General features: G+C 48.8%; 1 protein-coding gene across 1 annotated transcript; it reads left to right on the plus strand.

The window, feature by feature from the left end:
• Positions 1-3,819: 3,819 nt before the first annotated feature.
• On the plus strand, positions 3,820-9,381 carry BARHL2 (BarH like homeobox 2). The gene is made up of 3 exons (XM_029230504.1): positions 3,820-4,535; positions 6,297-6,522; positions 8,311-9,381. Exons 1-3 carry the CDS (start codon positions 3,926-3,928, stop codon positions 8,621-8,623), a joined length of 1,149 nt encoding a protein of 382 aa, XP_029086337.1. The 5' UTR covers positions 3,820-3,925; the 3' UTR covers positions 8,624-9,381.
• The last annotated feature ends 11,719 nt before the right edge of the window (positions 9,382-21,100 follow it).

Below are 21,100 nucleotides of genomic sequence, written 5' to 3' on the forward strand. Positions count from 1 at the left end.
TGGAATTGAAAATGTGACTGATCTGCACCCTGTTCTATTTCTAAACTTTGATTTTTAAACGAAGAGTTAATTATGCTTGCTCTGCTAGAAAGTGCATGACTTCTTGGGTATAAACATCATGTATACTCTCAGGAAAAAAATGGCAAAAGAGGAATGTGTCTGGGTAAAAAAGAACTGAGGAAAGTTAAAAAACAAAACCCCAGCTGTGAAGAATTTTTTCATTAAGTTTGCCATCTAGTCTTTGAGTTCCTCTTTTGGATCTTCAGGCCACTACTAGCATTTCCTCTCTGGCAGGGACCCCCAAACAGGACCTTGATAATAAGCAAGGTCGTATTTTCCCCTCACAATTGTGGCTCCCCAAAGCTAATATCCTAACATCCCACCCCAAGAAATCTACGATCTTAACCTTTTCTTAAGAAAAGCTCATCTGAGACATTCACAAGGTGGGGCCTACTGGGCTTCCGTTTGCTTTGCTTTAGAGTTTTCACAAAATGAACAGTCCGCCCGCGGGGGAGGGGGAACTGTACTTCCACCTTCTCTCTCCCTTTCTTTTTAGATTTCATTTTTTCGTAGGGTCATATTTCTGTCTCCCCTGCTAATGTTGTGAATTATTCCAAGCAAAAAATCCTGTCGAACCGCCCAACACAAGCTGTGAGATCAGCCTTTTGAGCTCTTGAGTCATTTTAAGCGTTGGAACAAAACAAAAAACAGGCCTAAATGAATTATTTATCAAGGTCGAGAATAATTGATTTGCGCAGTGCCGTCAGTTCTGGATCTTAAATTTGTTTTCTCCCCCTCCCCACTTCCCACCCAGAACAGGCAGCGAGGGGAATGCGGGTTGGAGCCCCGGGTCTGGGAGGAAACCTCCGTCGGGAAGTTGGTGGGTGATGTCTTAATGAGAAGAATCCGAATTGATATTTGAAGGGAGAAGAATGTGTAGCGTCCGCCTGCAGTTTCAGGCAGCCCCAGCGCCCTTCCTACAGAAACCTACTGTGCCAGGCGTGCCGGGGGCCCGGCCCTGTGGGCGGTACACTGCAGCCTTCGATAAGAGAGATGCCCTCTTAAGTCCCAGGCCCTTGATTCCGAAATCCCGGGGCGCGAGGCCGAAGCCCGGCCTGCAGGCTCCCAGGAGGATCTGCCTGGCCAGGGCGCAGTTCTCGCTCCAAAGGCGGCTGATCCAACTACGCTCCAGGCATCATTCAGGCTCTCCTCGGCTTCCCTGCCCAGGGTGGCTCGACCCCACCCGGCGGGCCCACCACGCGCTCCCGAGGGGCTCCCCGCACCCGCTCAGGCCGGCGTCGGCCTCTGCCTGCAGCTGGTTCCGTGTACCCGCCTCGGCTCACCAACCCCGGCTCGTCGGCCAAACTCCCCTCGCCTTCTGAGAAAGGCGAGAGCTGCCTGGATTGTACATCTCCTCGCCTCAGTCTTCCCTCTCCCCCTGTTCTCCTCGGAAACACACCCGTGAGAAAACATGCACGAAGATGATAAGAAACAGCTCAACACGCCCTGGAAACAGTGCGGGATTTTTCTGGGTCAAACACATCGAATTCCCTAGGAAAACGCAGGAAGGATGAGTCTCCCACCTATCCCCTTCCAGACCGAGGGCTCACACAGATGCAGTTCCAACAGAAAGGCAATACTTCGTCCCAGGAGGTCATCTGCCTCCCTGACATCCCCCCCGCCCCCCGCCCAGCCAAGTCCTCAACAGAACAAAACCGTTCCTCGAAAAGAGACTTTCGAAACCCCAGATTTCGGCCCAGCCCTGGGAGACTTAAAAGACCATTTTCCACCATCATTCTGCACCTAGTCACGGAAGCGATGCCAGCCACTCAGATTCATAGGGTTCTTAAAATGGTAATTTGGAGTAAAATGTAACTCAGAGAACTTTGAATCATTCATTAGCACCTTATAATTACTCTGCTAATTAGGTTGACACGGCACTTAATCAGGAGTAATACGCCGTCTTGTCACTGGCACTTCCCATTACTCTGACATTCAACAAGAGACAGGTTGGAGACGTCCTAAAGAAAATAATGCAAGTTGATACCCTCCGACGAGGCGTCACAGTCAAGCCACGTTCCAGGTCCCAAGTGGATCCACAGTGACTGTTTCCTTTCCAAAAGAGCGGCCGGAGAGGGCGAGGGAGGGAGGGAGGGAGGGGGAGAGAGAGGGAGAGAGAGAGAGGAGAAGAGAGAGAGAGGGAGAAGTTGAGAGATTGAGATCTGGCTGGGGGCAAGGAGGGAGTACGCGCTGCTGAACCACCACTCGGGTTCCGGAGCCTCATGCCAGCCTGACACCACAGTGAACCGTAGCTGCCCTCGGCGCTAGAGAACACCTCGGGCCATTATTTCCCCCGCTCGGGAGAACGTGTCTGGCCAGGCATTTCTTCCAGCACGGGCCGATTGGAGACCAGGCTGGGACCCGGGTTTTGAGCAGCAGGCCTCTTGTCCTCCACCCCTTCCGAGATTGCCGGGTGGACGCGGATCCCGCTCCATTTCCCCCTCAGGTACCCGCCGCCCAGCGGGGCCAGAGCCGGGACGCCCAGGCTCCTTGGGGAAAAATCAGAGCTTGGAGTCTGCCCACCCACCCAGAGCTCCGGTTGCTGGAGTTACACACTTTCCTGTGGGTTCCTTCAGGGAGTCCCTTCCTCTGTTCTCAGTGTCCTTGGACTATTCAAGCGCGTGTCTGGGGAGGTGCGTGGCGGCAGCGCTGGCGTCTAAAGGTAAGCCGACCAGATTCCTTTTCCCTTCCTGTCCTCTTTCCCCTCCCTCTTCGGACTTCTTAATGGGCAAAGCATTACTACTTTCTCATTCTTTTCTTTTTTTCCTTTTCTTTCTGTTTTTCTAAAAGCTCCTCTGGTTCCCTTCTATAGTCTCCCTGTGCTCTCTTCCCCTCTCTCCCTTTGCCCTCGCGCGTGATTGTGGACGCCGGGACCACAGTACGACTAGTTGTTTGGCTTTCGGTTGCAGGCAAAGGGACGTGCGGGTTCTGAAAAGAGCAGCGGGGCCCGAGCTGCAACCGCTGACGGGCTCGCGAGCCGAGCACCCATTGGCTCCCGGCACGTCGGCGTCGCTCGCTCGCGCGGGCGCGGCCAATGGGGGCGCGAGGACCTGCGCGCGGCCTCGGGGGCGGGGGCGCGGGCCGGGCGCGGCGCGTGGAGCGGCGGCAGTGGCCGTGACGTCATGGGAGGGGGTCGGCGCCGTCCGCTAGCCGCCGGATTACAAGCGAATGCGCCCGGCAGCGGCTGGAGTTGCTCGGCGCCGCGACTCCGCCACCTCATCCGCCTGTGCCTGCTCCTTCTTTCCTCCTCCTCCTCCTGTTGCCGCGACCACTGCGGCAGTGTCTGCTCCACAACTTTCCAAGAAAGTTCAGAAACTCGGCACCGGGGCGTCCGAGTCGCGCGCGGCCACCACCTCGGAGAGCCGCTGGGCAGCTCCGAGGGCGCGCGGCTGCCCGGGCTTCGCGGTCGCTGCACCTGCCACGTCCGCCGCCGCCGCTGCCGCCTGGTGCCAGGCTGTGGGCAGACCCTGGCGGCGGCAGCAGCGGCGGCGGCGTCGGGGTCACCTCCTGCTGCCTGCACCTCCGTCTGGCTCTCCTGCGCAGCCACCGCCGCGCCACGTGCGCGATCGTTCCTGGAGCGCACGCTCGGTGCTTCCTCAACAATTTTTGTAACTTTCCCCCCCTATCTTCCTTTCCCCAAAACTCCTACTTTTTGCATTAGGGTAAAAAAAAAAAAAAAGTGTCGCAAGTATCCACGGATTGCCACCTCCCAATTTTCCTTCCCTCCCCGCCCCACTTTTTTTGTTTGTTTGTGTTTTAAGCGGCGACAACATTGTTTCGTGTTATTCTGCTTTACGATCGATAGCTTCCTTTGCTTGGTCGGGGCGGCAGCGGAGCGGCGGAGTGGCGTGGACCTCATGTAGAAATGACAACAATGGAAGGGGCCAGCGGGTCGAGTTTTGGAATAGACACGATTTTGTCCAGTGCCAGTTCGGGCAGCCCCGGCATGATGAATGGAGATTTCCGCCCGCTCGGCGAGGCCAGGACCGCGGATTTTAGGAGTCAGGCCACTCCGTCTCCCTGTTCGGAGATTGATACTGTAGGAACAGCGCCTTCCTCTCCTATCTCGGTCGCCATGGAGCCCCCGGAACCGCATGTGATAGCGGACGGCCCCCAGCATCACCACCACCTCCACCACAGCCAACAGCCGCCGCCGCCGCCAGCCGCGGCCCCCACGCAAAGTTTGCAGCCTTCGCCGCAACCGCCGCCGCCGCAGCCACCCGCCCAGCAGCTGGGCTCGGCCGCCTCGGTCCCCAGGACTTCCACCTCTTCTTTTTTAATTAAGGACATCTTGGGCGACAGCAAACCTCTGGCGGCGTGTGCACCGTACAGCACCAGCGTCTCCTCTCCCCACCACACCCCGAAGCAGGAGAGCAACGCAGCACACGAGAGCTTCAGGCCAAAGCTCGAGCAGGAGGACAGCAAAACCAAACTCGACAAGCGGGAAGAGTCCCAGAGCGACATCAAATGCCACGGTGAGTCGCGCCGCCTTGGCTCCCTCAGCCGTCTAGCTTCTCCTCCTCTTGCTTCCCTGTCTCCCCTTCTGTCTCCCGCGAATCTCTGCTGGGATTCGAAGGCGATTCTCAGCTTATAAGGCGATAGCGCCACGGTCAAAAACTGCAAGCGGGAGGGAGGCCTGGGCGTGCGATTTGGAGACTCGTCCCAAGTTCTGATTATTGTTACATTTCTACCTCCCAACCCTCACCGCCATCCAGCTCCTTTCTTTGTTTTACTTCATTTTAATTTATTAGGAAGGGGGCAGAGGTGGAGGATATCTGACGGGAAATACTTTAGTGTTTCGTAGTGCCTAGGGGTGTGATCACAACGTGGTGCTTATTATTTAATGCAAATCATTCCATTCTTCCTACACACCGTATTTTCTGAACACTGGAACGGGAATTATCAGATATAGCGAAGGGGAAAATTCCGAAGCGATTAACAGGGAAACTTTTTTAAAAAAATTGTTAGATCGTGATTAATATAGGGAAGGCCACACGGTAAAAAATTATAGAGTTCCAATTTAAAAAAATAATCTTCCTATCCCATGGTGCCAACTGAATATCTGTATTTCAGTAAGAGTTTTGGCCCCTTACAAGTAAATTGGGAGGTAGCATTTATGAAAGTAAAATTTTATGGAATTGGATATCTATTTTTGTAAAATCAAAAGATGGCAATGGAATTGTCCTTCAACTCCCTTTTCCCACCTTCTCCCCAGAGAATTTCATAAGTGTTCTGGTCTTTGCATAGCAAAAGAGTTTTAACATATGAGGAGAGTTCTCTTTTTTCCCTTTACTGATAAGCTTATTATTATTATTAATCTTTGTCCTCTCTGGGAAAGATGTGTGCTGACTGTCTGGAAGGTAGGATATTGCCTCTTCATTTTACTATTGTATCATTAGCATAATAGTGCCCAAAACAGATGTACAGTCTGGTCTGGCGATTTTTTGTGCACCAACCTCCCCAGTGGGTCAATTAGAGAGATTATGGTTCTTCCTGCAGGGAAGATCAAGGAGCGCAGCAAAAACGGGTACAAACAGAGGGATTGACATATCGATTTCCCAGCATTTCAGTAAAAAACCAAAGTTGACAAATAGAATCCGGAAATCTCTGGGCTGTCACCTGGATGGGCTCAGTGATTTTGAGCTGAACGCAGTGTCTGGGAGACATTCTTTCTGAAGCTTTAAGAGACCTGATGCAAGCAGCTGCAGAGAGCTTGATCCAACATTTCCCAAGTGCATCTGAAAAAAAGGAAAACAAATGCCTATAACTTTTAGTAAACAGGAGAAGTAAAATGAAAAAAGTGCTCCCTTCTCAAAAATAAAAAAAAAGTTGAAAGACCTTTTAAAAACTAACACATAAGAAAATATGAAGTCAGGGTGAGAACAGTAATGGAAAGGGACAGGGTCTCCCCCTAGTCTAGGAAACAATTGAGAAAAGGACCCTTTATCATAAAGTTTTTTTTTTTTCATTTTCATTTCCAAAGACGGGAAGATCCAGCACTCTTTTGGAACCCTCTTAGGAGCTCTGCACAAGGCTCCACACTCCCTAGTCAGCAGTTGGTCCTCTTCCTCCATACTGGCTAAGGTCCAAGTATGTTTATAAGGAAGGTGACAGAGTATAGTTCCCCCACCCCCAGACCAGCAGCTGGCTTGGGAATGTGGAAGTGTGTGCCAGGAGGACACTCCATCCTTCCCCATTCCAGGCTACCTTACGGCCGTGTCTGGGTTTCTATGTAGGAACAAAGGAGGAAGGAGACCGGGAGATTACGAGTAGCCGAGAGAGTCCCCCTGTGAGAGCCAAAAAACCTCGCAAAGCCAGGACGGCTTTCTCCGACCACCAACTCAATCAACTGGAGCGTAGCTTTGAGCGACAGAAGTACCTGAGTGTGCAGGACCGCATGGACCTGGCAGCTGCGCTCAATCTCACTGACACCCAGGTCAAGACCTGGTACCAGAACCGCAGGTAAGGGAGGCTATGTGGGAGAGCAAAGGCGTCTGGACATCCAGGTCAAGATTACTACACCAATCTTCTTCCCTCCTGGCCTTGGAGACACTAAGGACTCAGAGGGCCCTGAGCTGGCAGTCGGGGGCTTTCTGGCTGGAGGAGGGATTAGCCACACCTCCAAGGTGAAAGGGATCGTTGGGTAGCTGGAGTTTGGAGAATTTTGCACTTCTAAGTGTCCTTAACATATGCTAGTTTCTCCCTCAAACCTGAGTGGCTGAAATTTACCCCATTTTGCCCCCAAATCAATCAAGCCACACCTTTTCAAACTGAGACATCGGTGTAGGAGACACTCAGGCCCATAAAACCTGTGCATTGCACCATTTTGGGCCTGCCCCAGGATGGTTCCAAATATCTATAGCTGGTCACACAGTCTGGCTGTATCCATCCTGGAAGAGCTGACCCACTGGCCTCAGCTTAAAAGTCCTTGCTTGTCCTGTGAGGCAGTTGGAAGAGGTAGAGTTGGCAGCCGGTCAGGCATCTAGACTGAGGGTCTGTCCCCTATTCTGGCCACCTCAGAGCCCTCCAGGAACCACGGCTTCCCTTGAAAGGAAATTAGGAAAGGGGCTGACAGTACTTGTAGGCCCCTGAACTGCAGTGTGAACCCAACCTGTGCAGTCTGGGGCCGAGGTTATGCCGAGTTTCCAGGCCTGACGGTTGTCTCCCTTGTCTCGATTTTCTCTCCCCCTCCTTTTCTCTCATTTGTGTTCTAATCGTCCATAAGTGTGGTTGGAAATGCCCATCCAGTTGTCATCTTTACCATAATTTTCTGTCTCATTACATACGGTTTCAGCCACCCTAATTCTGTCGGAAAACATTAGTGTCATTTGTAGCCAATTTAAAATGGGCGACATGTTTATTAATTTGGCTGGAGCTGCCGGGTATGGAGGGCCCACCAGCCCTGCGTTCCGAAGGAGGCATCTGAGCAAAGGGCTGCTGCCTCTTCTTCTAGTGGGGTGCGGTGGGGGAGGGAGGAGACTGAGAAGAGCTGATCACAGGTTTTAACTGTTACTCTCTCTCAGAGGAGAAAAGATCCTGAAATGCATTTTTCCCCTCCTGGAATGGCCCCGAGGTACTGTCCCCATGGGAGAGTCCTCCCTCAAACGAATTCCGTTTTGAAACCCTTGTCACCTTCCTGGCTCTTAACCGCCCCCCCCCCCCCGGCAACACCTGCTGTAAGGTCCTGTCAGGCTGGTGAGAGAGATGTGTCTCCACAGCCCTGGGGACCAAGAGGGCCAGGGGTCCAAGGCCCAGGAGTCTCTGGGTCCCTTTGTTTACGGTTTCTTCTCACTCAGCCTGGAGGAAAGGGGGAGGGGCAGAGAGCAGACATTCTGGGATTGCTGGGGAGCCACTTGGGGAAGGAAATTAGAGGAGGAGGGAGAAGACTGCCCATAGAAAGAGTGGTCTCCGTTGGCCTCCAGGAAAGTTTCAGGCAGTAGCCAAACAATGAGGGGGGGGCAACGTCGGAGCAAAAAGCCAGGAAAAGGTAGCAAAGATTGGAGAATTTTATTTATGAATGTCTCAGACATTGATGGCATCGTTTGGGAAACTGACTTGGATTTGGGTGATTCTGGGAGGGAGAGGGTGGGATAGGGGGCAAGGAGGTGTGCTTCATTCCTGGTTCTTAGCGCTCTCTAAGTCTTCCTGTGCTCCCCGAGGAAGAGAAGGCAGGTGAGGGGGGAGAACGGGCCTTGGTGCCTGGGCAGTGCCCACAGCTGCAGGGTGCACGCACGCCTGCTTTTATTTCAGGACCAAGTGGAAGCGGCAGACTGCGGTGGGCCTGGAGCTGCTGGCCGAGGCAGGGAATTACTCGGCACTGCAGAGGATGTTTCCGTCGCCTTATTTCTACCACCCAAGCTTGCTGGGCAGCATGGACAGTACTACCGCCGCGGCGGCCGCCGCCGCCATGTACAGCAGCATGTACCGGACTCCTCCTGCACCCCATCCCCAGCTGCAGCGGCCCCTGGTGCCCCGAGTGCTCATCCACGGCCTGGGGCCTGGGGGACAGCCGGCCCTCAATCCCCTGTCCAACCCCATCCCAGGCACCCCGCATCCCCGGTGAAGAGCAAGTCACTGTCCCTCCCTGTCCCCTCCCCGACCCGGACAGCTGCCCCTCCTCTCCCGGCACCAGGCTGTCCGGCCTCCCTTGCAGCCAACCGGGTAGCAAAGAAGTAAGAGAGGAAGACACTCACCAGCGGGTGGAGGGGGGGCCCAAAGAGGAGCCAGCCCTCCACTCTCCATCTCCCCACCCCCAGAGACAGGGCTGGAAAGCTCCCCACGGGAGTGTGACTGGCGAAAACGCCGACTCCACACAAAGTGCGACCAGTAAGTGAAAACATCAACAAAAACAAAACCTCAAGTTCTTTTTAAAAAATGACTTTAGGGACAAGCAGGAGGGAGGGAGGGGGGTGGGGTAAGGAGGGAAGAAAGAAGGGCACGGAGAGGAAACCACACAGGCAGAGAGAATTGTAGATGAACAGCCTCAAATTCCGAGGCAGAGGGCGTTGCCGTGGACATTCCGACTGCCCCAGAGAAAAGAGGAGGGTAACTGAGAACTTTGCACTGATTTCTCATGACCTTTTTTCTTTTGGAAAAGTGGCATGCTCCATAATATGAAAAAAAAATGTACATTGGAAAGACTGAGTGATAAGTGATATATCATATTTATTATATGTTGTCAAAAAAGTCACTTATATACATTAGTAAAACATGATTTTTCTTTTCATGTCTTTTTGATTCAGTAAAATAAATGCTTAGACAAAAATATAGATTTTTTTGTGATTGAAAATTACAGAAATAAAGTTTATCTTTTTTTAACAAGTGATGAAATCCAAGGGAGCTGATTTTACTGAAGCAGAATGTACTATGATGAAATGTGTCACTTGGTTTAGGAAAACAAAATCCCTTCCGGAATATTAGGAATTTACAAAATCTGTAAAGATGTTGGGCTGACTTGTATAAAAACAGCTCCATTTTTCACGGTGGCCTCTTCCGAGCCGTTATTCGATATGTGTGAACTTCTTTCTTTTTAAGTGGAAGATTTCAGAGCAGTTCGTGAGGCGCTTGTCGGCTGTTGGTGCTTGCCAAGTAGGCGGCCAACTTTCCCTGCTGTCCCGGCCTGCCTGACAGCCCCAGCCGAACCGGGTCTGTCCACCCCTCCTCCTTCTCCTAGGGCTCCTCCTGGGGCGATGAGGGTCCAGAGCGCTGGGCAGCGGAGACGCCCGGCAGGGGCTGGGCTGCGGGCGGGCGGGCAGACACGCGGGCCTCGCAGCTGTTCTGCAGCCCACGGCCGGGCGCCCGCGCGGCAGGACAGCCTGCAAGCGGGAGGCTGCAGGGCGCGCAATTAGGGCGCCCGGGGGGTCTCGAGAGGCCTAGCTAACAAACCCTGGTCGTGCTTTGATCCTGGTCTTCTCATTCCCTAGCGGGCATCCAACCCCTAGCCCCGAGCCAAGTCTCTTGTCCTAGTGAGTTGGCTGTGCTGGGATGTCTGGAGCGGAGTGCAACTCTGGCCGAGACAGGTGTGCCAGGCTTTTTATCCGCGTCCCTGGATCTTTTGGGACTGCAAAATGAGAGGCCCTGCCCAGAGGGTAATGAAGGCCAGCTCCCTGCTTTGGGAGTGTGTGTGTGTGTGTGTGTGTGTGTGTGTGTGTGAGTGTGAGTTTGTGTGTGAGAATGAGTGTATACGTATTCGTAGCACCTAGGCCAGAGCCGGACCTCAGCCGCAGGCCCCCCTCCCCCACTAGCTCCCAAGAGGCTCAGCACTCCCGACTAGTGAGGAAGAACTGGGGGTGTGTGTGTACATTTCTGGGGCTTCTCCCACCTTCCCCAGCCCCAAGGTCACTTCTCGAGTAGTCAGAGAGTTGGATCCTGGTCTGGGTTTCCTTACATCTCTATCTTCACTTCTGCACTAGTACATAGTCAAAGGAGTAAGACCTGCAGCTAAAACACATCCAGACCCATTTTCCAACTTTCTTTGGTGTTTGAATCTTAGTAGAGTTATAAAAACATTTTAAAAAATGTGGAGTGCTGTGGGAGTGTGTGTTGGGGAGGAGAGGGAAGGAAGAAGGAAAGAAAGGTGAAATCCAGGAGGAAATTGCCTCCCCCCGCCTTGATCAGACCTGGGCTAATCAGGGAGTGGTTTGCAGATTTCTCTCCAGCTCATCAATTTGCTTTAAAAGTGGTCTTGGTCTTGTTTGATTCTAACAAAAGTGTTTGGACTGGCCCTTCTCATTTTCTTCCTGCTGAGCTGGGACAAACTCAAACAGCTGGGCTGGGCTGGAAGCTGGGTGCCACTGTGTCCAGTGGGAATGCCCATTGCCTGGGTACTCAGCAGACTCTCCTTGTTCTGTCTTAGCTGCTGTTGGGTTTTACAATCACGCTTAAATAGTTCACAAATGGTCGGCCTGGGCCTAAAAAGGCACTTTCCAAGGCTTGGGGGTGCTACAGCTTCTCGATGCACTGGCCCCAGGGCTGGTCATCTTCGGGGGGAAAAAGGGGGACCTGGGAATTCACTGGAGCTCACACATTCTAAGTTCCCTACAAAGAATGACCTCAAGTCCAGTTGGGAAATGCACATAAACAAACCTTCAAATACAAACCAGGCCATAGCACCCATCTGCTACCAGCAGCCCGCCAGCAGCCTGCCAGCCACTCTGCTGAGGAGCCTGCCAGCTACCCCTTCACTCTCAAGGCTAAACTTGGACTCCATAGGTGGACAATGAAGGGGGAAGCACTATGTCTACAGAGACCAAGGTTTCCTAATTAACCTCATATTCCACTGCTGCTAGCAATTAGGTTTGATCCACCAGAGTCCTCCCAAATGTGCTTTCGCTTCAAAGTCATGTTTTCTTTCACCCCCTAAACCATCCAGCTGACAGTGTCAATTCCCCTTCTACATTTGTGTTGTTTACTTCCTATTGCACAGAAGTTGGCAAAAGGAGTATGTGTGTGTGTGCGTGTGTGTGTGTGTGTGTGTGTGTGTGGTGGCGGGACTGTTGTCCCAGGAAGAAAGTTGAGTGCTGGATTTCTTCTTTTCATTCTTTTCTTTCTGCAGCAGTACCACCTCAGCAGGTGCCCTTCTATTCAAACATCCCCAAACTATTGCTTACAAGTCAAATGCAAACATAGTCCTTTCCCTCAAAAGGGGTCCTTCAGTCTGTGCCTGCCCAACAAAGTAGCGGTGTTGGCTAAAAGGTGAGGAGTGCAACACCAAGTTTTCCAAAAAGCAAGGAACAGGATAATAGACAAAGGTCTTTTCACAAGGGAGATCCAGAGTTAGTTATGGAGGCTCAGAGGTCTGTTGGCCCTGGGAGCTGCACTTCTTTTCTTTTTCCCACCTTCAGCTGGTGTTGGAAGGGCACTCCACGGCTAACTCCATTTGGATCTCTCCTTTGATTAAGCTGGGGACTGGCAAAACAGGGATTTTCGGGGGGCATTCTTTGCTTGCTACAGAAACACAGGAGAACAAACTTGTTTCAGAGAGATGTTTAGACACTCACAAAGACCCCTTACATTTGCTCTCCTCAAGATCAGCTCTGCGACTCCAGCAAACCTAGCACAAATCTGTAGTGAGTATGGAGTAAGAAGTTAACTCCCCAACTAGCAGCCAGGTGTTCTAGCCCAAGCCAGCAATTTTCAATGAGTTGCAAAGTTATGATTGCTGCTTGCTTCCATGCCTCCAGCAAATATACCTACCACCTTGTAACAGTTTAGTTTTGCTCCCCCTGCCCTTAAAGTGAAAGTCCACATGATGGCAAATTAGACAGCTGATTTCCTCTGTTGCAAATAAAACCGTTTACCCTCAAACCAAGACTTCCGTCCTCCTCCCTCCCTGCCATCTGACTCCTGCCTAGGCAGCCCTTCCCCAGGAGTCTGCCAAATCCCACCTCCCCTCTTTAAACAGGCAGCGTGTGAGTGGTTTGTTTTGTTATATTTTTAACCTTCTAAAAATATTTGGAAAAGCTCTCCCCAGGGCTCGGGAAACTTTAGTCCCTATTAAGCCACGTGGTTACAAAAATATACTGGAAGAGGGCTGCTTAGTTTTCTAAAAAGCCAGGCATGACTTGAAGTCAACATGCTTGGGAAGAGACTGACTTTTCACTACTGGTGGGCATGATCAGGGTCAGAGCTGAGCCTCCTAGGGAACTGATGTTTCCTCCTCAGCATTGAATTCTTGGTGTGGGAAAGCTGGTTTGTCGGGTGTCTTGGCTGTTGGCTAGAAAATTAGGCAGAAGGGCGAGCGGGGGCTTCTCCAGGGTTTACTCCATGAACCCTGGAACAACGCCTCTAGACTTCTTGAGTCTCCCACTAGGTCTTTGTTCAGTCCCCGCTTCTTGGCCAGTTCCAGCCTTCCTCTCTACCCATGCCTCTTTCCCTGAAGTTGGGGCCTGTGTGCCCCTCCCTTCTTCTGGCAGGTTGAACACCCCCAGGGTTTAGTAGGGCTAAGTGTGTGGGATAAGCGTTGTGTGCATTCAGAGAGAGGGAGGTATCACTGGCCTTTCGCATTGGAAAATCAGGTCAGCTGTCTCAGGGAGATGAGATGACCCAGAAGGGACTTTTTTCCTCGCCTTCTTCCGGCTGAATTTTGAAGGCCTCTGTCAGTCTGAGTGTTGCTGAGTGGACGGTCTCAGCCAACTTCGCATTGTCAGTTTCTCTGCTCTCTGCCTCTCCTTTTGTCTCCCCTCGAGCCTCCCTCTCCCGTTTCTCTCTCCTAGCACCACAGACAGCTCCCAGGGCGCGCGGGGGAGCGGAGTCCCGGAGGCTGGAGGGTTCCCTGCAAAGCCTAGGCGACCGCAGGGGGCGCACCGGGGACGGGTCGGCGGCGCCCGCGGGGGAGGTCCGAGAAGTGATTACAAAGCGCCCTCCCCGGCGGCGCTTCCTGATTAGCTGTAAGTCCAAACAGGGTCACATTCCAAAGAACAAAATCTTCAATCAATAAAGTAATTCAAAAACCAAAAGATCTCGGGGTAAGTAGTGCTCAGTGACAGATCAACTCTAAACCGTCCCTATTTAATAAGTTCTTAGTGGAAGCCGACTGGGAAGGCGAGGGGCCTCCGTTCTGCGGCTTCGAAGCCCTTGCGTCGCGGCCGCAGCGAAATCGCCAGAGGAACCGCTCTCAATGGCATTTTTTACTTTCTCCGCTCGCGCAGCTCCGATCCTGCTCTGCGAACCGCCGCCTCGGCCGATGGAGGCCCAGGAGAAGCGCTCCCGAGACGGCCGCCCTGCAGGTTGGGTTGAGCCGAGGCCCTGATCACTGCTTTTTCCACCTCTCGTCTCCTCTCCGCCGGTTTGGGACCCTCCCAGCTCCCGCTACGATCTGGTCCAGGACCCGCAGGAGCTCCACTGAAAAAGGAGGATCTTCGCGAGCCCGAGATTGAACTTGACGTACGATAGAAGGGCTTTGTCACTTTGTGGAGCTGATGGATTTCCGCCCCTACCCACCCCTATGTCTGGCCGCCTGGATTCTTTAGTGAACAAGCCCTAGATGTGGGATCCTCCCTCCCACTCCCAGCAGTTCTCACACACGTTGCAGCCCGCGGTTTGCTCCGCGATTCCCACGCCCCACTGCAGCGCGTGGGCTCCGCGCTGGGTCTCCCGCCGTATGCGCCCCAGCCGGGCCTCAGCACTCCTCCTGCCCCACCCCCAACCCGGATCAGCCCCGCCGCCCCAAGTTCCCGCTCCCCGTTACAGACGGTGTTTCAGGGAGAAATGCGTGCGTCTGGATAGGGGCCGTATAGACCAGGGACAGGAATCCAAATACCTTCACGAACGGTGCTTAGGCAGGGCCTACAGAGCAGGGGCCCCTGTTCTCACATCTCAGTGGGCTCGGGAGGGAATATAAAGCGTTCTCCTATGAAGACGATAAAATAATGGTTGCCCAGGTAGAAGCTCATATCTGTATTGCACTTCATACTCCCCCTTCCCCAACCCCCCGAGGCCTCAAGGCTGCAAATGAATGCTTCCTTCAGGTTTTCCCTCAGTTCTTGGAAGCCAGCTCCTCGTTGTTGATTATCCCCACTTCCTCCACTGCCTCTCTGGCTCTCCTCTTCCTCTTTCCCTTTAGAGTTGGAGGAATGGAAATGCTAAGTGGAATTTAGATGCTGACAGAGACTTCTAGCGGCAGCGTGGATTATTCATATCTGAAAGTCAGGTACCACTGGGGAGACCCTAGTGCCTCCAGGGGCTGGAGAAAAAGGTGTTCCAAGGTGTGCATGGTTATGTGAAATGGGAGAAAAAGTTTTCTATGGAGTAACGTGTATTTATACTACCGCCCAAGGAGAGAGCAATTAGGCAGTGGTGGTGTATTGTTTCCCCACTCCTATGCCACAAAATTAGAATGCTCATTATGGACAAATAGTCTACATTCTAAAGCCAGTTGGCTGATAGAGTGTTAGGAAAAGGATATGGAAGTCGGTGCTACTCACTTCCTACTGTAGGGAAGTTAAACTACTTGGTATAGTTTCCAGCTGTGGGGGTCTTCCAAGTGAAAAGACGGGGGTCTCTTTCTCACTAGGTCTCTTTCTCACTAGGCCTTTTTCCGGTTGAGTCTCAGTAGGTCTCTTTCTCACTAGGCCTTTTTCCGGTTGAGTGAACTGCTAGGAAATGACTTTCTAGTGATCTAATATGAAGATTTTGATTTTCCTAATGCCTCTCATTTGAGAAAATAGGCATGTCATAATTTCTGAAAGATGCAAATAAGGATCTGATTGTCCAACTTCCTCTTGCACCAACTCTTAGTCTCCCCCCTCTCTGCTCCCCTCCTCCCTTCCCTCCCCCCCACCCCAACCCGGGGCATCTGCAGACCTATGGGCAGGGAAGTTCTAGCCTACATATTAACAGAGACAGAGATGTCCATGGGAAGTAGGGTGTATCAGAGCCACAATCACTTTATTCATCTACCCCATTTCCCACAAACGTTCTACTGATAGAAGCTTACCAAGTCGTTTCCGTTAGATTAAGAGGATTTCAAAGGGACACCTACTTCCTCACCAGCCTTGACTGAACACACCATGGCATTACATTATACATGCTCGTATGCGAATAAATGCATAATTGTCATATAATCATTCATTGTTATGCATCAATAGATTGGTCCAGAAAATCACATAAAACACAAATGGATAAGTGTGGCCATGGGGTGATTCATTTTTTTAAAAAGTATTTATTTATTTATTTATTTTTGGCTGTGTTGGGTCTAAGTTTCTGTGCGAGGGCTTTCTCTAGTTGCGGCAAGCAGGGGCCACTCTTCATCGCAGTGCGCGGGCCTCTCAGTATCGCGGCCTCTCTTGTTGCGGAGCACAGGCTCCAGACGCGCAGGCTCAGCAGTTGTGGCTCACGGGCCTAGTTGCTCCGCGGCATGTGGGATCTTCCCAGACCAGGGCTCGAACCCATGTCCTCTGCATTGGCAGGCAGATTCTCAACCACTGCGCCACCAGGGAAGCCCTGGGGTGATTCATTTTGTCTTTCTTCTTTTTGGGATTGCTTTCGAAATTTCTGGCAATCCATATTTTGGATTCCCTCATGAACTTCTGTAGATGTACGTTGCAGCAGATCTCCAATAGCCTGGTCTTTGCAGTGGAAACAACTCCACCCTTTCCTGTCACGCGGCAAACTTTGACCCGCCCACCTCAGCCGTGCCCAATCAGAGCGCAGGAACGAAAGCGACCTTGCCGCCGCTGGCGGAGCTTTGGCTTCTTCCGCCTATGGGGCAGGCTTTTCCCAGGCTTGCCGCTTGCAGAGACCAGGCCCGACCTTTCATTACCGATTTCCATTACCCGCCTCTTGTTACCAGTTTGGGTTAAAACCCTTTGCCTCTGAAGGTGCCTAAGGGGTGACCTTCTGCAGCTCCCCATGCTTCTCGTAGCCTATTTATCCTTGCGGAAGGCACCATTATTTTCACATGCCCAAAGTCCTCCCACGAAGATATTTATTAGGGTAAAATTCGATTAGAATTTGTATAAACATGAAGATGTCTCCACTTCCTTTAGTAAAGCAATAATGACTGCTTTCATTTCAGGAACTGGTAATAGGTATGCTGGCCGGACATCTGTTGAGAAGCCTCAGGTGAGTGAATTCAATAGAGGGAAGCTCTGGCCTCTGAAGACTTTTAAGGCCTTGGGCCACAGAATCTGTTCTGCTCTCCATTCCTGCCTTGCTTTTATCCTCCTGACTTTTGTTATTTTATATGTCTGGGGTGTTTAGGTGATGGGCCAAGCGTTTCTCTTGAGGGATGTCAATGCTGAAAAGTTGAATTAAGCTTGTAAATTTGTTGGGTCTTACTCTTAATTAATAATTTGGAACAGGATTAAAAAAACCCCAACTATTCAAGACACTGCTTATTAACAGCAGTGCTGCATATGTCGGTGACATTTCAGGAAGGATCTCCTTTATTTGGTAACATGTTTTACAGGCTTTTCTTTTCCTTCCATGAATGATCTAGTCCCTTAGGGGAACATGATTCTTGGTTCTGCCCAGAAATTTGGCAAAAGGATATTTTCCAACATCCACGTTAATAAGTAATTGGATTTTAAACAGAACTGATCTTGATCCAGACTCAGGATTGGAAGGAATCTCTAAGGTCATCTAGCTTAATACCTACTCTAAACTTTAGTTGTTTTTTTTTTTATGACATATTTGATTTGTGCTTTTTATTTTTCCTTTCAATCCCTGTTCCCCACTTCCATTTTTTTCTGTAAAGATAGAGAAGGGAAAGGATAGAGATGCTACAGTATTACAGCTTTTCCAGATGATTCTTGTCTTTCAATTTTAATGGAGTTAAATTTATGTGATCAAATCCTATACTACACACAAAAAAAAAATGCTATTTTTTTTAAACATCTTTATTGGGAAAACATGCTTTTTGAAAAATCTAATAAAATAACTTTTCTTTTGTAAAAGTAATGCATACTGACTGTGGAAATTTTTTTTTTTTTTTTTTTTTTGCGGTACGCGGGCCTCTCACTGTTGTGGCCTTTCCCGTTGCGGAGCACAGGCTCCGGACGCGCAGGCCCAGCGGCCATGGCTCACGGGCCCAGCCGCTCGCTTCCCTGGTGGTGCAGTGGTTGAGATTCTGCCTGACAATGCAGGGGACACAGGTTCGTGACCCGGTCCGGGAAGATCCCACATCCCGCGGAGCGGCTAGGCCCGTAAGCCATGGCCGCTGGGCCTGCGCGTCCGGAGCCTGTGCTCCGCAACGGGAGAGGCGGCAACAGTGAGAGGTCCGCATACCGCAAAAAAAAAAAAAAAAAAAAATACTGAAGAGAGAAGAAAAAAAGTTCATCTTCTGTCACTCAAAGAAAACTACTGCTAATATTCGATCTATTGTTTCTAGATTTTTGCTGTGAATTTTTGTATAATTTTGATCATATTGCATCTGGGATATCATTTATGTTTTTGGTTACAACTGCTTTTCTGTATTATTTAAAACTCTTTGTAAGTATAATATTCGATACATAAGATTCTCTCCCATAAATGTATCATAATCGAGTCAACCATTCTTTCATCACTGGACATTTAAATTGTTTTCCTTGATTTGAGATGAATAATGCTTCAATGAGCATGAAAGCAAGATTCTGGAGAAAGGATTCTAGATGTTATTTGGTGTATCACTTTATTATTTATCTTGACTAGGGCAGTGGAAGCAATGAAAGAACAAGATGACCAGCTCAAGAGGAGATACGAATTACTGACCAAAGGTAGTGGTTTCAGTGAATAGTGCAAGTTAAGCCTCAGTAAATTGAGAGCTATGTGAGCCCGTATATGCTGTGGTGAAGTAAGCTAAGAACATCACTTACAAATTTTTTATGTGTATTTTAAACTTCCCTGACTTTGAATATGAATTTGGCAGCCTCCTCACCAGAGAAGACTTGCCTGACTAAAGAAGGGGAAGAACGTTAGGTCTCTTCTGATTTAGGTTGGTAGCATGTTGCTTGCCTAGTTTGCCCTACTGTTTTCTGTGCTCCAGCTATTCTGTGGGTCAATAGAAGGCTTTTGCTTCTAGGACTGTCAATCTGGCACCTTTCGTCAGAACTAAATTCAGGTTAAATAAAAAAAACAAACAAACCCATAACCCACAAAGAAATTTGAGGGAGGGGGTGGGGAGTTGAGGAAAAGAATTAAATAGGAATAGTCTACTCCTTCGTTTACATGACACACATTAACCGTAACATAGAAGTTCCAAGAGAACTGTCCTGTTCTCTTGTCTCCAGGAGCCCATGTAGGGCGCTTTAATTGCCACATTTTCAAACCGATATAATGGTGGGGATGTCTTAGTAATTACCTTAATGAGATAACACCTTTCCTTCCCTCAACCTACTCATTATCACGCCTCTTGTTCAAATTTCAACTACAAAGAACTATACTTGTAAAAAAAAAAAAAACAACTCTGAAATGTATTGTTCCAGGTCTCATACCCTTAAAATAACCACACTGCACATATCTTAAAAATATGAAAGACATAGTACACAGAGGCAATTCAAATATGTTAAAGGAAAGGCTTGAGATAAGTAAACTAAACATCTGGGTGCCCTTTAATTATTCTTGGTTGGATTCTTTATCTTGACCTATAGTGATGCTAAGGTGCCAAAGTGATGAATTTTAAGATGTTGGGCTGTGAAGACGTGCAGCTGCAACACTGATGGATTTAGGAAGGGATGGTAACAAGGTTAGCTGCATGTGAAGTGTGAATTGAGATTTTTGCAAAGAGACTGTGATTGCAGATGGGCATAATGTTGTACCCTTGCATGAAATCTTGCTATTATTGTATAATGGTCAGACAGAGTGTGAAATGACTTATTACTTTTCTTTTATTGTTTAATGAAGTTGGTTAGAGTAGCAGTACTACTGCTAGTCAGTAGTAGTGAAGCACACACACAAAACTATATGACAGGTGCTGACATATTAAATATTTATTTAGTTTTGACTTTTTTCCCCTAATTTTCATGAATATCCGTATGTAAACAGAAGCATCTCTTCATCTATATAGACAAATTTGCACTGATTTGTGTATCTGTGCATACCCTTATTATCCTGCATAAATATCTATACGAGTCCCTGATGCATGTAAAATATTTCAATATCCAAGGAAATTTCATAGTACTTTTAAATGTTTAAAAATGCTGTAATGCTTTGAGGCTGATTTCTGCATGGAGTTCTGGTTTGAAAACTCTATGTGGATTTATATGGGTAACGTTGAAATAGCTTATCATTATGGTGACTAGAAATGCTTTATGGAACAAAACATAATAAAAACCCATTACGAGGCATAATATTTAACATAGTTTGAGTTACAGGAAAGATCAAATCATAGTTCTTCTGTCTTGTATTTTAGAGTACACATCTTTCGTTATATCACAGAGCCCATAATATAAATGTTTCTTTATTTCCCAATATCAGCATCACAAAAGGATAATACCTTAAGCTTTATGAGTCAGAGGGAAATAATGCTATGATGTTAAAAACAAAACAAACAAACACCCCCCTCTCTCTATAGTCAGTCTTCTGGCTCCAGATGCTTGTGTTAGAAACACTAACAAATGTTTGGTTTTAGAGATTAGGGATTTCATTCATTACAGAATGATTTTTTATATGGTCTGTAAGATTCATAATCATTCTTTATGCATTGGTTTGATACTCTTGATATGAATAATAAGTGTTTAGAAAAGATACAAAAATATGTCTTTAATATTGATATATCCCCTTATTTTGAAAATTTAACATTTTAAAAGAAAGTTTAAATTTGTTTGCGTATTTCATATTGTTGTATAGTTAGGCCCTGATATAATGAAAATTCTTGTTCTGTGTTTGGAATATATTGAGAGTCAAATGATGTTCTTCAGAGCAACACAGATCAGCCTTTAGAAACAAACTTAGAACAGTTGGCCCAGAAAAATAATGTTTAGTCTTCTCCCTCAGCACCAGATTTATTGACCCTTTACCCCACTTTTCTTTGGCTCAACTTGCTGCATAGGCCGAAAGAATTCATGACCGTGTAGTTCCTCATCAGTCACAAGGTAGAATGACTGATGTATATTAAGATGAAATCTAGAAATATGTATCATACATTTTTCATTTCCTTTTTTTATTATAAACGTTATCTTTCACTAGGAGCTTCTTACAGTAGTCTAAGACTGTAGTGGAGTGAAAGTTAAAGTTTCTCAAGATGGCTCTAAGAGTATATGTAGTATAGGGCACTATGCAGAGGGTAGACTTCTGAAGGACTTGAATTTGTGTGGTATCTTAACTCCATATGTTTGTGATATCAGTTTTAGGAAAGACATACAGTCTCACTGCTTACCTGGTGACTTAGCCATATCTATAGAAAACTTGACTTTTGGCTTTTGGCAACTGTAATTAGTGACCTTCTTTATTCTATATTGAATAAGTGCTGTGATTGGCTTACAGTCTACTGAGATCAGCCCTTCAATAACTATATGAAAGTGAATCTGTATAAGAGAATCAATTTTCTATTACATGGGTGGCAGTCTGATCTACTACCTTCTGAATTTCAGGTTTTTAAAAAATTAGCTCAGCTGCATCTGTT

Source organism: Monodon monoceros, unplaced genomic scaffold, assembly GCF_005190385.1.
Source record: "Monodon monoceros isolate NGI ecotype Baffin Bay Population unplaced genomic scaffold, NGI_Narwhal_1 Super_Scaffold_18, whole genome shotgun sequence".
Taxonomy (NCBI): Eukaryota; Metazoa; Chordata; class Mammalia; order Artiodactyla; family Monodontidae; genus Monodon; species Monodon monoceros.

Excerpts from the sequence above, each read along its gene's own strand:
- BARHL2 (XM_029230504.1), top strand. The coding sequence starts at position 3,926 with ATGACAACAATGGAAGGGGCCAGCGGGTCGAGTTTTGGAATAGACACG. Across the intron at positions 4,536-6,296 it reads GAGCGACATCAAATGCCACG|GAACAAAGGAGGAAGGAGAC; the intron begins GTGAGTCGCGCC and ends GTTTCTATGTAG. Across the intron at positions 6,523-8,310 it reads ACCTGGTACCAGAACCGCAG|GACCAAGTGGAAGCGGCAGA; the intron begins GTAAGGGAGGCT and ends CTTTTATTTCAG.